This window comes from Ornithorhynchus anatinus, chromosome 3 (assembly GCF_004115215.2).
Source record: "Ornithorhynchus anatinus isolate Pmale09 chromosome 3, mOrnAna1.pri.v4, whole genome shotgun sequence".
Classification (NCBI taxonomy): Eukaryota; Metazoa; Chordata; class Mammalia; order Monotremata; family Ornithorhynchidae; genus Ornithorhynchus; species Ornithorhynchus anatinus.
Genome location: NC_041730.1, coordinates 98705728 through 98722576, shown reverse-complemented (window position 1 = coordinate 98722576; position 16849 = coordinate 98705728). Strand labels below are relative to the sequence as shown.

Below are 16849 nucleotides of genomic sequence, written 5' to 3'. Positions count from 1 at the left end.
CACTGTGCCTCGTTCTCATCTGTCCTGCTGTCCACCCCTGGCCCACGTCCTACGAATGCCCTCCCTCCTCCCATCCACCAATCTAGCTCACTTCCCCCTTCAAAGCCCTACTGAAAGTTCACCACCTTCAGGAGGCCTTCCCAGACTGACCCCCCCCTTTTCGTCTGCTCCTCCTCCCCTCCCCATCGCCCCAACTTCCTCCCTCTGCTCTGCCCCCCTCCCCTCCCCAACAGCAGTTGTGTATGTACATATTTATTATTCTATTAATTTTATCAATGATGTGTATATATTTATAATTCTATTAATTTATTTTGATGCTATTGATGCCAGTCTTCTTGTTTTGTTTTGTTGTCTATGTCCCCCCCTTCTAGACTGTGAGCCTGTTATTGGGCAGGGATTGTCTCTCTCTCTTGCCAAAGTGTACTTTCCAAGACCTTAATACAGTGCTCTGCACACAGTAAGTGTTCGGTAAATATGACTGAATGAAGGAATTCATGGAAAAAATGTGCTGCATGGTCTCTCACAATTCCAACCAGAGGTTGGGAAGAGTGAGTACCATAGTACTTCCCAGTGTGTTTGTGTGTATGTATATATATGTGCGTGTGTATATATACATACGTACACACACACATATGTGTATGCATACCTACACCCACAGATGTATATTAATATCATACTCTTTCTTTTGACAGCCGAGCGGATTTTGAAACTAAGGAACGAAAAGCATGTAGAGGAAAGATTGCGTTATCAGGTTTGCAACCCTTATCTTTTCTTCTTTCCTAAGAGTTAGATGGAAATTTCTGTAGCACAAAAATGTAAGAAACTTTGCATTACTTTGCTTTAAAAAGCGTTTTCAAATGTTAATGTTTGAGACCTATTTTTCTAGTTGCATTAGTCCAGTAATGTAAATTTAAGTGCCCAAGAGGAGAAAATTACTAATTGTTTTTCTCTCTGGACTGTGAGCTCTTTGCGGGCAGGGAATGTCTGTTTATTGTTATACTGTACTCTCCCAAGCGCTCGGACAGTGCTTTGCACACAGTAAATGCTAAATAAATAAAATCAAATGAAAGAATTGCCTAAAAGAAAAATGCTTCTTCAAAAATGCTAACTTGGGCAGAATCTACGCTAGCAGATTTTCCAGGTACTTTAGGTCAGAATTTTCTAGGGTAGATTTGGCCTCATTCTCAGTGAATGCTAAGCGATAACGTATTCACTTAGAACATTTTGAAAGAAATTCTTTTGGAGTGATTTTTCATTGCTGAGGTGGTTCAAAGATAAATTCCAAAGAATTCTAGAAGCAAATAATAAATCAATCAGTGGTATTTATTTAGCATGGTTTTTTGCAGAGCACTGTACTAAGTGCTTGAGAGAGTACAGTTCAACAGAGTTGGTAGAAACATTCCCTGCCCCCATGGAGATTAAAAAATATTGCCAGTAAAATATCAAGTCATTACATCAGTGATACGTATTGAATGCTTAATGTGTGCATAGCGCTATACTAGCAATTGGGAGAGTACAGTGAAACTGAGTGGGTAAATGTTCTCCCTTCCCACAAGGAGCTTAAATTTTAGAGGAAAAAAAATGATTCATAGAATTAACCTAACTCAAATAGAATAGCTGAAACTTCTGTGCATCAAGTGTCTCATATTCACATTAAACTCCAGGTTGAATCGGGAGCCCCAAAATATGTTTCTCTTTCTGCCTCTCCCACACTAAGTAGTACTTTTTCAGTGTATTTGAGTGTAAGGGAGCATAAAAAAATTTACCCTCCAGCTTATACTCCGTTGACTCTGGAATGGACATTTATAATTATTTTTTTTCCCCACAACTGTGATGTATTGCCATACTGATGAAATGTTACAAGGTTAATTGTCCAAGTGAAAATTTAGCCATTCAGAAAGATCTGAATTTCTCTTGATGACTGGTCACATCTCCTCTAATAAAGTTAAAAATTGAGGCAATTATTTGGATATTTCAAGTCCAAAATGGCCTTTGCCTTGAATTATCTGGATAATTGCTTCAGCCTCAGTTTGTTAATGGATGTTTTGGGCAGGGAATGTGTCTACCAACTCTGTTGCATTGTACTCTCCCATGCGCTTACTACAGTGGTCGGCACACCGTAAGCACTCTATAAATACCACTGATTGATTGATTTGATCGACACCTGACCGTGCAGATGGCAACTGTGACCCAAACCGTAATCCACATTCTCTGGGGTCAATATGGGCCTGTGTCTTGTGACAATCCCAAATGGCATGTTCACTTTTCCAGCTGTAAATTATGGTTAAAACTAATGTGCTCCTCTGCTGGCAAGATAGTTGGGAGTCCACGGTAGAACCTCCATGCATGCAGGGTCCAAAAAAGAGGACGGGGCCGGGACAGACTCCTAAATCCCAGGCTGAACGGTCCACTTTCAGCCTTTGCTCAGATCCTATTTGGAGGGTGGTGGCTGCTGACTGATTCCCGTACACCATCCCTTTTGGTTTTCACCTCCCTTCATCAACCCTTTCCTCAGCTGAGGTGCACACACATCCCAGCTGGACAATTCTTTTTATCCTTTTGACAGTATCCCTGGTAAGTTCTGTTTTTTCAGGACATTGACCTGAAAACCTTAAAATGGTTGGTGGGACAGACCCATACATCTTGGGACTTTCCCACCAAAACTGGAACATCTGGTCATCGTTTGTGTGCTTTATTTCACACTGTTTTTAGAGAAATAGCTAACTGTGTAGGTACATATTTAAGCCATGTCACTGCTGTGTTCCTCAGTTTCCTTGTTTGAAAATAGGAATTGCAAGGCAGATACCCTATCTTCCTGACATGGATAGTGAGGAAGATTTTTTAAAAAATTTGATTTCTTCATTAGCAGTGATTAAATGCAAGACATTTTTCAATAGTATATTATATTGAAATGTTACGCTTAGGTCAAAATTGGAAATAGCCACTAAAACCTAACTATCAAATTAATAAGCGTAAACAGTCACAGGGTATCTTGGACAAATGAACCTCACCAATATATCTTGTTTTAAAGTCACCAGCTTTTCAAACTAATTATAATTTCTAATTAATATGTATTTACTAAGTGCTAAGAAAATGCAGGAGAGTTCAACTGCCTCTACAGGCAAAGTAGAAAGTTGAGATAATTATCTGTATATTTCAGGTAAATATTCAGTCATTCTTGTAAAAGATGTTTGAGATCTTAGATCTGAGTAATCCAAATAATTGTCTCCCAGCTCTACTTTGCTTTGCCTGTGGAGATGCAGCCTTGCAGAATTCTCCTTAATAAAATTATACTTGTAAAAAAAAATATTTGTGGTATTTGTTAAGCACTTACTCTGTGCTAAGCATTGTACTAAGCCTTGAGGAAGATACAAGATAATCAGGTCCAACATGGGGCTTGCAGTGTAGGAGGAAGAACACATATTGAACCCCCATTTTGCAAATGAGGGAACAGAGGCACAGAGAAGTTAAGTGACTTGCCCAAGGTACACATACCTGCTGTGTGTGTGGCAGAGCTGGAATTAGAACCCAGGTCCTCAGGCTCTCAGGCCTGTGCTCTTCCCAGCGTGGCCTAGTGAATCAAATAATTTGATCAGGGTAATCCAGTCTTGATTTTGGTGTCCTTAATGAGAAGGGACGAAACCAACTAGGAAAAAAAAAGGGAACTACCAGCATGAAAGCCTATATATGGTTTCCCCTGCCAAAGTAAAGAATTAACTAATCACCCAAATAATTAGCTGTAGGTTCTCCATGATATGTAGGATCAGTAACATCATGAACTTATTGGTAAGGTGCAGGGAAAATAATGATGGAGATGAACCTAAACTGTCCCTTGCTTTTAGCTTTGCCCATATGGGTCTTATATCTCATTTTACAAATTATCCATGCCACTGATGCCTGTGACAAAATAGAAACACTTGGGTAATAGATTTTCCCACAAGGCTTCAAAACTGCAAAATGGAAGTGCCATATTGCAAATTTAAGCAAACAGTTTTGTTTCACCGGAATTCCTTGCACAATAGATTTGATAGATTATTATCAGCCAATAGATACTGAAGGTATAAAATTGCTGGTTTATAGGCAGCTTTGAAGGAGAATGATGTCTCAAAATAGTTAAATTGTGAATTTTCTTTTGGCAGTCATGGTTAGAATTAAATTAAGTTATGGAATTCTGGGAACCCAAAAATAGGGCAGATTGGTTTCAGAAATAGAATGTAGAGGAAAAAAAATCATATTGTTACATATAATAATTTCTCTCTCTTTTCTCCCTGTAGATATTCGAATACCTCTAATGTGGAAAGATTCTGATCACTTCAGCAATAAAGAAAGTATGCCTTTTTGTTCATTGTTTTCTCCTCTAAGAAAATTCAATAGGATATTATTGAAACCTATGTCCATTGATCTACTTTGTGATCAATGTGATAAATTGTTAGCTTGATAGTGTTTCTGTGTTACAGTTGAAGATGATGCTAATTAGGGTAAATTGCAAGTGCCATTTGAGATGGGAAAGTGAGCAGAGACAGCAGAAGCAGAATGAGAAGCAGGAAAAATAACATTTAGAGAACAAGAGTGGTACTATAATTGTCTAGAATCTGGGAAGTTGAAAGAGTAAATTTTTTTTCCCCTAGTTGTCTCAAGTTTTGTGGCCGTTCTCTTCTGCCTCTATTTCATCCCAGGACACTCAGGTCTGCCATAACGTCCATTCTCACTATACCTTTTAGCTAGGATGTGAGAGCATTCTTCTGACAGTGTGAGCCAGTTTGATTACAGTGCATCCCTGTTGGTAGAAAGAGTTACGCATGTGGATGTGTGCAAGTCTGTTACATCAGCTAAGGAGGGTATACTAAAAATGCAAGCTTCCCTTAACATGGAGTTTTGCAAGAACTCAGCCTCTGGGATAGTGGTAGATAATAATAATAGTATTAGTTACCAAACTGTACTTTCCAAGAGCTTAGTAAGCACTCAATAAATATGATTGAGTGAATGAATGAAAGCCTGCATCAGTTTCATCATTTACTCAGTTTAAACTTCTCTTTAAATGTTAGAATTCAATAAGGCTAATAGACAAAATACATAATCATTATTCTGTTGTGTGTTCTATTGACAATTGAATCACGTTCAAGCACAATTATATTTTTGTGCAATGAAGCTAAACTTTTGTGTATTAGAGGGAGCCTGGACCAGTGGGAAGAGACTGGAACTGAGAGTCTGAGCACCTGGGTTCTAATTCTGGCTCTGCCACTTGTCGGCTGTGTGATCTTGGGCAAGCCACTTCTCTGTATCTCAGTTTCCTCATCTGTAAAATGGAGAATAAATCCTATTCCCTCTGATTTAGAATGTGAGCCCTGTTCGAGACAGGGAATTTGTCCTACCTGATTATCTTTGATCTGCCCTAGCACTTAGCATGGTGCTTAACACTGTAATTATTTATTATAATTTATTGTTCATTGTTAGAACTCTATGTAACTTTAGAAGGGAACACATGATTACAATGGAAGTTGAAATTAATCTTTCCCTAGGGATTTTGTTACTATATGGAGATAATTCTGCTACAACATGTGAAACAGTAATGTAAACATTTTTGGGGGAAAAAAATCCACGAGTCCTTTGACTATACCTTAGGAAAAGAAAGAATTTAATTTTAGCCTACTTATGGGAAACACCTAACTTGGTGATACACAACAACATCTTTGCTACAATACTGTTTTGTTTCTTTTCTAGGATCTCAGCGTTATGCTGTTTTTTGCTTATTCAAAATGGGAGCCGAGGTTTTTGACACAGACATGGTGATTGTGGACAAAGCCATTACTGATATATGTTTTGAAAATGTCACAATATTGTGAGTATTTCCTCAATTTGTAGACTGAAGTTAAAATAATACACTACTTTTTAATAAAAGAAAATAATGTAGTATAAGTACTTAAGAATGAGAGGTCATTGAATTCTTTTGGAGGCAGTAGAACATTTTATTCCACTTTAGTTCAATCCTCTTAAGGCCTAACACATGCTGAGGAGTTTATTTTTGTAATCTGGAGAATGACCATAGCTAAACAGGAAACACATTTTTACATTGAGAGACTAATATAGGAAAATATTTTTTGTAAATATTTTATGACAAGATACAATTACTCAAAGATGAAAAGCTTGTGGCTATGTTTAATTAAGTTTTTAAAATTCTATTTTTATTTTGATATCACTTCTACTAAAGAATCTCTTCCCTCTTAGTTATATTCATGAAAAAGATTGGTTGATCCTTAGCACTCCTTTCATCCCCCCTACTATTAGCTAGTCAATCCTAGTAACTGAAGAAACCAGGCGATTAGCACAGTGATTATGTCTTGGTCTTCCTCGGGTTTTATGAGGCAAAATAACACTCTCTTATGCTTTGATTATTCTTCTGAAGCTCTTAAAAACACTTTACCCACTATATCTCCCTGATCCCTCCTCTGCTTCTTTGCATTGTTCCCCAGGTACATTGACACAGAGCTTAGTTTAACTTCTCAGGTTCACACAGCTCATCAGTGATATGGCTGGAATTCCTCAAGCCTTATGACTCATAATAAAACATTTCCCAAACATGCTTGCTCTGCAAAATCAAAATCAAATTTTGGGGGGAAAAGGACCCTTCCAAAGACACTTTTGAAAGTTAGAATGTGATTAACAACATTAAAAACCCATTGTAAATATTTAAAATTGTTTAAAAATAACCCTGACAAATGTTTAAAATGCTTTTAAAATGTGCTTTTTGTGATGATGATTGTTTCTTTTAATACAAATTCAGTATTTATGAATCTCTGGTTTTCCTCTAAATATTGACATTTGCTAGTCATTACTAGGAATACTGTATGTTTAAAAGTTGCCAAATAATAAACAGTAATGGAACTTAATTGTATTTAACGTTCAAGACTACAGAAATATCTGGGAGCAATTCCCTTGCTAAATCCAGACTATATGTTGGTCACTGAAATTTTAAAGCTGCACATTTTAAACCGAAGAGGCTGTTTCACTCTTGTGTCAACACGCAACATCTGCTGGCGGTGACTCTCTTTTTTGGTCTAGAAAGTGTTTCGCTTACTGATATAGAAACACTATGGTTTTCTACAGTAAAGATAAACGCTAAAGGTATTACAGTCAGTGGAGAGAGTGTAGTCTGAAGAAGGTCACCCTCATCCCAGTGCTTGGCTAAATTGCCCACGCACATTATTTTAAGCTGTCACTCTCTTGGGTATCAACTGCATCTACCTGGTAAACTCCCTATCACTCCTAACTCATCTGCAAAACAAAACTGAAAGAAGAATTATTACTCATTACCGTGAGGTAATTTTCCTCACCAAATTAAAGCATTAGTTTCAATAGTGGGTTGAAGGCTACAAGTTAATCTTAGTATGACTGAATCATAACGCAGTCATCTAGTCCAGCCCTCTATCTCCAGGCAGGTGAATAATAACCATATGTTCATTCTTAAAAGACTTAAACTTGATTAGCCCTGATTCATCCATTTCAGTAGTTTTTAATATTATTATTGTACTAAGTGCTTAGTATGTCTCAAGCCCTGTTCTAAGCGCTGATCACTAGTCTAAGAGCTTATTTTGTCACCAGTAAACCATCGATCAGTGCTATGTGTGCTAACTGTGTGTGGAGTACTAAGTGCTTGGGAGAGTACAATACTATCCCTACCCGTAAGGACCTTTCAGCCTAGGGGTGGGGACATTAAAATTAATTACCACAGGGAAATTGCTGGGTATAAGGACGTGTACATAAATGCTGTGGGGCTGAGGGTGGAGTGGATGCCAAATGTTTAAAGGTTATGGATCCAAGTGAATAGGTAACACAGAAAGCAAGAGTGAATAGGGGATAAGTGGCTTAGTCAGGGAAGGCCTCTTGGAGGAGACGTTAGGGAGGACGGTGGTCTGTGGGATATAAAGTGGGGGGGTTTCCTCGGCTAGAGGGAGGATAAGACCGGGGGGTTGGCAGCAAGATGGTTGATATTTAGGTACCTCTCCAGCTCTGACCTCTCTCCAGCTCTGTATTCTCACATCTTCTCCAACCTTCATAGCAGCTCTACTAGCATGTCTTTCTGACACCTCAAACTTACCTTGTCCAAAACAGAACTCATCTTCCCACCCAAACCCTCTCCTTCCCCTGCATTTTCCATCACCGTAGACAGCACCACTATCCTCCTGTCTTACAAGTCCTTAACCTTGGCATTATCCTTGACTTATCTCTCTTGTTCAACCCATGCATTCAGCCTATCCCCAAATCCTGTCAGTTTTAGAATCCACCCTTTTCTCTCTAGTCAAACTGTTACCACTGATCCAAGCATTCATAATTTCCCACATTGACTATTGCATCAGCCTCTTCACTGACCTTCCTTTATCACTATTATTATTATTGTATTGTATTATTGTTTTGTCTACTGATTCTAGTGTATTGCCTCTGAAGTTAGTGTGGTATTCTGCACACAGTAGGTGCTCAAAAAATATTACCGACACAGTAATATTAAAGTGCTTACTCTGTGTCAAACCCTATTCTAAGCTCAGGGGTAGATACAAGTTAAACAGGTTAGTTACGGACCCTGTCCCATGTGGGAATTCTTCTCCCACTCCCCTCTGCATTATTCTTGCACTTGGATTTGTACCCTTTATTCTCCCCTCCCTCAGCCCCACAGCATTTTTGTACATGTCCGTAATCAGCAACGTGGCTCAGTGGAAAGAGCACGGGCTGAGGACTCGAGGTCGTGGGTACAAATCCCAGCTCTGCCGCTTGTCAGCTGTGTGACTTCGGGCAAGTCACTTAACTTCAGTGTGCTTCAGTTCCCTCAATTGTAAAATGGGGATTAAGACTGTGAGCCCCACGTGGGACAACCTGATTACCTTGTATCCTCCCTGGGGCTTAGAACAGTGCTTTGCACATAGAAAGCGCTTAACAAATGCCATTATTATTATTATTATTATTTATCTAAATGTCTGGATCTCCCTGTAGACTGTAAGCTCGTTGTGTGCAAGGAATGTGTAAACCAACTCTGTTATAATGTACTCTTCCAAGTGATTAGTACAGCGCTCTGCACACAGTAAGTGCTCAGTAAATCTGATTGGTTTACTGGGGCTCACAATCTAAGTAGGAAGGAGACTAGCTATTGAATCCCCATTTTATATGTGAGGAAACTGAGGCAAGGACACAGTAAGCAAGTGGCAGAGCTGGCATTAAAACCCAGGTCCTCTGACTCCCAGGACTGTGTTCTTTCCACCAGGTCACACTGCTCCTCAACTTCCTGATTTCTCTAAATTCCTTTACCGTCTCCTTATAGTACCTGTTTTTCAGTGGTTTAATATGCCATTCCTCACTGGAGTCTCACTAATTCCTCTATATCCTTTTTAAGATGACATAGCTAAGACTGAATATAGAACTCTAATAAGAGTTTAGGCAACTGTTGTGGCCAAAATTAAACTCGTCTTCTGTCCTCCCCAAATCCCCTTGTCATTTAAGTTTCCTTGTCACCATTGACAAGACTACCACCCTCCCTATTTCTGAAGTAGTATCCTTGATTCGTTGCTCTCATTCAATCCCCATATTCAGTAGGTCAACAAATCTGACCCAATTAACTTGTACCTATTCCAGCGCTCAGAACAGTGTTTGACACAAGGAAGCACTTAACAAGTACCTTAGAAACAAACAACAAAAACCCCCAAATCCTGTTGGTTTTTCCACTTCAAAATTTCCAGGATCTGTTCCTTCATCCCCAAACGTACACTGTGCTGATCCAGGCACTGGTTTTATCTTGGCTTTGACTATGTCATCCTCTTCACTGGTCTCCCATGTCTCTCCACCTCAAGACCATACTTTATTCTTCTGACTAGATCATTTCTCCCCATCTTCCAGTATTTTCAAAACTCCTGATCTTTGTCTTTAAGGCAGTCAATCAAATCTCCCTCTCTCCTACCTACCCACTTCTTCCACTTCACCCTCTCTATTCTTCTCAGGCTAACCCACTCACTGTGCCGCATTCTAATCTCTCCCACTGCTGACCCCTTTCTTTTGCCCTCTTTTTGGAAGTCTGTCCCCTTTCAAATCCAACCAACCAGGCTCTCATCTTCAAAGCCCTTTGGAAATCATATTTCTTCCATGGGTACTTCCTTGATTAATTTCAAATCCCTCTTTTTAATGTCCCCTCATTTGCCACTTCAACACCTCTGCCACCTAAGCATTTTAACTACTTATAACCTTTAGTAGCGCTTACATAGATAATCTTATATATTATATTAAGCACTAATTTCTTCTTCTTTCCTGAATTTACTTCACGGTCTGACTCCTCCATTAAACTGTAATCTCCTTGAGGATGAGGTTCCTGTCTACTGATTCTATTGTATTGCCTCCAAAGTTAGTGTGATATTCTGCACCCAGTAGGTGCTCAAAAAATATTACTGACACAGTATATAATACAGTAGAAGAACTCCCATCTCCCTTATGACTTTTCTTCTTATTATTCTAATTATTTCTATATGTACTGGTTACTCTTAAAACAGATTTTCCTATTAAATACTGGTAATGTTAGTTGCGTGAAGTCTTATAATAATAGTTTTATTTATTGAGCACATATTTGGAATAAACTATACTAGTAACTTGGGAACTACAGAATTAATTACAGAATAATAAGAACAATAATATTTAAGCGCTTACTATGTGCCAGGTGCTGTTCTAAGCACTGGGGTGGATACAAGCAAATCGGGTTGGACACGGTCCCAAGTGGGGCTCACAGTCTCAATCCCCATTTTACAGATAAGGTAACTGAGGCACAGAGAAGTGAAGTGATTTGCCCAAGGTCACACAGAAGATAAATGGCAAGGCTGGGATTAGAACCCATGATCTTCTGACTCCCAGGCCCATGCTCTAGCCACTATACCATCCTGCTTCTTATTGAGTGTGCTTTGGTGTTAGAAGTAACAGTTGTACATAAGTACATGTTGGCATCCATCAAGGTTGTGTTCTGTAACAGTTTTTGCTTCCCTCAACCTGTAATATATATCAGTGTCTCTCTCCCATGCTAAATGCTCCTCGAGGGCAGGTATCATGTCTGCTAACTCTCTTGTTTCTCACAGATGGTTAGTATAGTTCCCTGCCCAGAGTAAACACTCACTAAATATAATTGATGAGTTGTCTTTATTAATGTAGAGTTTGTCAAGAACTTAACCTCCTAGTTGTAGGAGAACTGAGTGTACATATAATTACTAGCAGCTTCTGGGTTAAAGATTTTCTCCCCATTTCCAATCGCCAGAACCTCTTTGAGTTCTCAAAATTGTTTGAGAAATCAAATTTTTGCAAATGATAGAAGAGTAAATAGTTTTGAGTATTACAGTCATTTCTGAAAGTGAAGCATTTCATAAAAAACATTTAGAAGTATTGGGAAATATCAGGAAGACAGTCAACATTGGCCAGAGGAATCAAGTGGCTCAGGGCTTAAGGTTATTTTTGTTTAAACATTATTTCTATATGTACTGGTTACTCTTGAAACAGATTTTCCTATTAAATAAAATACTGGTAATGTTAGTTGCATGAAGTCTTATAATAATAGTTTTATTTATTGAGCACATATTTGGAATAGTGAATTATACTAGGAACTTGGGAACTACAGAATTAAGAAGTAACATTCTCCCTGGCCTATAAGGAGCTGACACTCTACTGGGTGAAACAACCATGAAAAAAGTTACAGGGCTAGTAAATAATGATAATAATAAATAAACTATACCCAGTAATAAATAAGAAGCAATTGAATGCACAATTGAATATAAGAGCTGAGATTGGGCATAAATTAGTTCATAAGTATTAGAGTTGGTTGATGGATTTATAACAGCACAGGTTTCTGGGAAATTAATTGGGGAAGGCTTTGTATATATACAGAGATAGATCTATATTTATATATATATGAGGCAGGATTTTAGGAGGGCTTTGAAAGTGGAGAAATATGTGGTCTGTCATATTTGGGAATGGAGGGAGTTCCCAAGTTCCCAGTTGGGGTAACAAAATGAGCAAGGGAATGGCAGTGGAAGAGATGAGTGTCAGGAATAACTAGAAGGTTGGTGTGGTAGGAGCAAAAGAGAGTGATTGGGCATCAGTGGGTAAAGTCACCCTATCTGAATCAGGTGAGATGAGTTGAAAAAACTTGGAGCTGGTTTTGCGGCATTTCAGCTCTCTTAAGCAATTAATAATCCCCTTCTAGTCTGTAAATTCCTTCTTGGTAAGTGATCACGTCTACCTACTCTTATTGTACACTCCCAAGTGCTTAGTATAATACTCTGCATACAGTAAGCACTCAATACGTATAACGTGGTCTTGTACAATCAACAACAACATCCTGCTCTCGAGGGTACTGAAGGTGCTTTGCAAGAAATGCAATCATTGCAAGTTTATTGACTAGGATAAATAGTAACGATATTCATCAAGCACTTACTTTGTGCAGAGCACTATATTATAGATTGGGAAAATATCTCTAAGTAAATTATTTCTAAAAGCAATTTTCATTTTCAGCAGAATTAAAGTTACTAATGATGAAAATGTATTTTGTTACCAGTAATGAAGCCGGGCCAGACTTTGAAGTCAAATTGGAGGTGTACAGTTGCTGTACAGAAGACCCGTCTATAACAAACACTTCCAAAAAGCTAGCCAAGAAATTCAAAACATCCATCAGTAAAACAACAGGGAAAAAATTAAATCTGGTGCTACAAGGAGATGCCCTTGATTCATGTTTTCTCTCTAACCCAGCTATAGCGTGAGTAATTCAATTGAATAAGACGATTTCATTTATATAAATTGTATGGGTACGGTCTAAAAATGCATTTTTATTCTGTAATATGTGTTCTAAATTTATTCATGGGGAGAAGGGATTTGCATTTAAAACAAATGAGACCAAAATGAAAGTGCTTTGATCCTAGTTGATGCGCTAACATTACCTTCACTTAGAAGTCAGCATTCTAGTCGCAGAATATTTTCACTGAGGGGGTGGTAGATGTGGAATTTTAGGATGCCGGAATCACAGTGAATATTTATACAAGGTTATCTAGTTCTAAGATGTTTGCTTATAAATTGGGGGTCTTGAAGTCTGCGGATTGCAGTGTGTTCTGAAACTTCACAGTGCTTATTTATTAGATTCCTTAATGATACAGCATCATTTACGAAAATGTTGGTTATGTGGGTTTCAGACTTGCTATTTAAGATCCAAATTGTTTGCAAACCATTCAGCTGGCTGTGAGATCATGATTCTCTGCATTTTTAACATAGTTGGTGCTTAGACAGATTATAGGTCTTGAAAATCCTGGATACTAAAAATGCTGAGTGAGAACTGTTTCCCTTGAATGAGTATCTTTTCAAACTTGATTTTCAGTACTAGACTTTGTATCAAATCTAGATGATAATGGCTGTGGTGTTTTGAAAATCATAGGGCTTAAGTCTTCCAGGGAATAAAGAAGTTTTTTCAGCAAACTTTAATATTTTTCCATCCTTTACAAACTGGATTCCATTTGGATAAAAATAATCTTGCAATTGGATTATAAGCAAGAACTAGTTCACTAGAAGAGCTTTTTTCCTGTGGGTAAACACAACTAGAGAGCCTGAGAGCCTAAAAAAAAATAAATATTTTTTTTCCTGAATTTTAGTCCTGGATACTTATTAACGATTATTACCCAATTGTACTTAAATTCATCAATGAAACCCTCCCTCTATTTTAACAACCCACATGTCTTTCTCTACCCTATTTGTGGACATCTGCATTTCAATATAAAATACTTCACAAATATATTGAGCAGCTCATAAGATGTTTTAGGGCCTAATATATAAATTTACAAAGGGTTATTTTTCAAAATCATGGCATTAATAAGTTGTCCTTTTCATTGTTCCAGGTCTTAAGTACTCAGAAATGATATCTGGTTTTCATTAAATATTGCAGATTCAAAATTTGAGAGCATTCCCAAGAATCATAACTTTTTAACCACAACCCACCAAGCCCAAGATAGAAAGTGTGGGAAATCTGATTTAACCCAGGTCCAATTGGTTTCAACCCTGAAGTACCCATGCAGTTTCCTAGTTAAGTATTAGAAATTGTATCTGATTTCAAAGTTTCCTGATACAAGTCACAGTCTTTTAGGAGTGGGAGGATTGTTTTTTCTGGAAGGACTGGGCGATTTGTTTCTGAAATCATCTATTCCATTTGACACCACCAGACATTTGTGGAGCATGTTCACTTGGATTAACTGTTTGACAGTGCATCCAAATCTTTTATTACTGAACTAAATATTTTGAAATAGGCTCTGATCACTTCTTTAGTATCTGTACCTGACACTGCAATATCTTTGTAAATGAGATTCCAATAATTTTTTTTTATATGTTTTTATGTACTTGCCAAGTGCTTACTACGTGTCGAATGCTGTTGTAAGTCCTGGGATGGGTACAAACCAATTAAGTCAGACAAAGTCCTTCTTCCACATAGGACTCCCAGTCTAAATAGGAAGGAGAACAGGTATTTAACCCCATTTTACATTGCGGAAACTGAGTCACAGAGAAGTTAAGAAATTTGTCCAAGGTCACACAGCAAGCAATTGGCAGAGCCAGGTTTAGAACCCCAGTCCTCTGACTCTCAGGCCCATGCTCTATCCACTAGGCCATGCTGCTGTTTTAAGTGCTTACTATGTTAGAGGCCCTGGTCTAAACCCTGGGGTAGATACAAGGGAATGAGGTTGGGCACAGTCCGTCTCCCTCATGGCACTCACAGTCTTAATCCCCATTGTACAGATGAGGTAACTATGGCAAAGAGAAGTAAAATGATCTGCCCAAGGTCACACAGCAGACAAGTGACAGAGCCAGAATTAGAACGCTTGATCTTCCGACTCCCAGGCCTGTGCTCTATCCACTAAGCCACAGTCCCTTCTCAAAGGAAAGCAGCGTGGCTTAGTGGAAAGAGCGGGTTTGGGAGTCAGAGGACGTGGGTTCTAATCCCGCCGCCCCCACTTGTCTTTTGTGTGAATTTAGGCAGGTTACTTCATTTCTCTATGCTTCAGTTACTTCATCTGTAAAATGGGGATTAAGACTGTGAGCCCTACTTGGGACAACCTGATTACCCCAATGCTTAGAACAGTGCTTGACACATAATAAGCATTTAACAAAGATCATTATTATCATTATTATTACTAAGTCAGCTTTTGGGATAATGCAATGAAGAAGTATCACGAGCCCCACCGGTGATCGCTCCCTCACAATATCAGGCACTCGACCCACGAGCCGTTAACCAGGAATTTGACTTCCTTACTAATTTGGTCACTCAAATGACATGTCAAAGTAAACCAACAGCACTGTTACAGTGGATAGCTTTATTTTAAACTTAAGCAGCAGGGGTCAGGCACATGCATGCACACAAACACACACACCACACACAGCACAACACCTATAGCTACCAATCCGACTGGTTTGCCCCAAGTCTTGGCGAAGATGGTAGTTTCAAGGAGTCAGACTGCCCGCAGCTCGTCGTTGTCCTGCTTCAAGTCTTAGGTGCCGGGCAGCGGCAGCCTTAGGTGTCTTAGAGCATGGCTTAGATGCTTCCACACAGGGCCAAGCAGGCCAGTTCTTTCCGCCTTTTATCCATTGTTCTCGGGGGATTGCAGCGGGGAGGCTGCTCGGGATTGCCCGCTGTCTTCAGGATCGCCTGCTGTCTTCGGCTAGAGGCTTGGCTATTTAGCTCGTTACAGGGTAAGCCAGAGAGGATGGCAACCCCTTCCCCCGGGCTTATCCCCTCGCAGACTTAGGCCCATCCGGCAGTTATCTTCCTGCCCAGCAGAGCAATTTAACCCTTCCTTAAGCCCTCAGTAAGACAATTCAATTCCTCTCCTCCAAACTCCCCAGAAAGTTAATACAGTTTCTCTTCTAAACATCCTTTGGCCTTGTTGTTCCCGGAGTCAAACAATACAAGATGGAGCCACTTTTGCCTTGTTGCTCCCGGGATCGAATAATACAAAATGGAGTCACCCTCGCTCACCAGCAGAAGGATACACTTATTGCCAGTGAAGAAATTCCTCGAAGAGTCTTCTGGCCAGTGTGTCCCTCCCTCCCCAGTTTTCCACTGTTACTTGTAGCAGAGACACTGGGTGCAGGTAACTGGGAATATGTAAGAATTAGAGCAAGAGGACATTTTCTCTCTGCACCCCCAACTGCTCCCTTGCAAGTGAAAATACATAGATCTGGTATTTGTTGGTAACTTCGACCCCCGTTTCCTTGGGTGTAGAAGCTCACGTTAGTAGAAAGTAGAGGGGGAGAGAAAGAGAAGGGGTTGAGAATGTGAGGAGTCCATTTCAGAAAGACAGTTCCCTTCTGCAGTCTTCTCTCTCACAAGGGCATTTTTCTCCCCCTTTTGTAGTGCCAGATGCCTAGAGCCTCCAAGACCTAGATTTTTCTTCCAGATATCCCACATCTCAGTTTTCTCCAACCTTTCTCATTCAGAATGTTTTCCTAATGCTTGGAGAGAGACTGTAACTAATAACTAATCTTCAGTGTCCTGGATACCACCGATAGCCAGTCATTTGGCACCAATCGTCTGAGTTCAGAGCACTGTACTGAGTGCTTGAGAGAGTACCGTACAGACAAGCAGCGTGGCTCAGTGGAAAGAGCACAGGTTTAGGAGTCAGAGGTCATGGGTTCTAATCCCGGCTCCGCCACCTGTCAGCTGTGTGACTTTGGGCAAGTCACTTCACTTCTCTGGGCCTCAGTTATCTCATCTGTAAAATGGGGATTAAGACTGTGAGCCTCACGTGGGACCGCCTGGTTACCCTGGATCTACCCCGGTGCTTAGAACAGTGCTCGGCACATAGTAAAT

At 39.5% G+C, this 16849-nt stretch overlaps 1 protein-coding gene across 1 annotated transcript in view; it reads left to right on the top strand.

Moving 5' to 3' along the window:
* Positions 1 to 16849, top strand: part of RTKN2 (rhotekin 2) — a 90513-nt gene that overhangs the window by 33939 nt on the left and 39725 nt on the right. Inside the window, exons 3-6 of the mRNA XM_029061695.2 lie at positions 693 to 751; positions 4275 to 4328; positions 5722 to 5839; positions 12566 to 12763. Coding sequence (XP_028917528.1) covers positions 693 to 751; positions 4275 to 4328; positions 5722 to 5839; positions 12566 to 12763 — 429 coding nt within the window. The remainder of the gene's footprint in view (positions 1 to 692; positions 752 to 4274; positions 4329 to 5721; positions 5840 to 12565; positions 12764 to 16849) is intronic.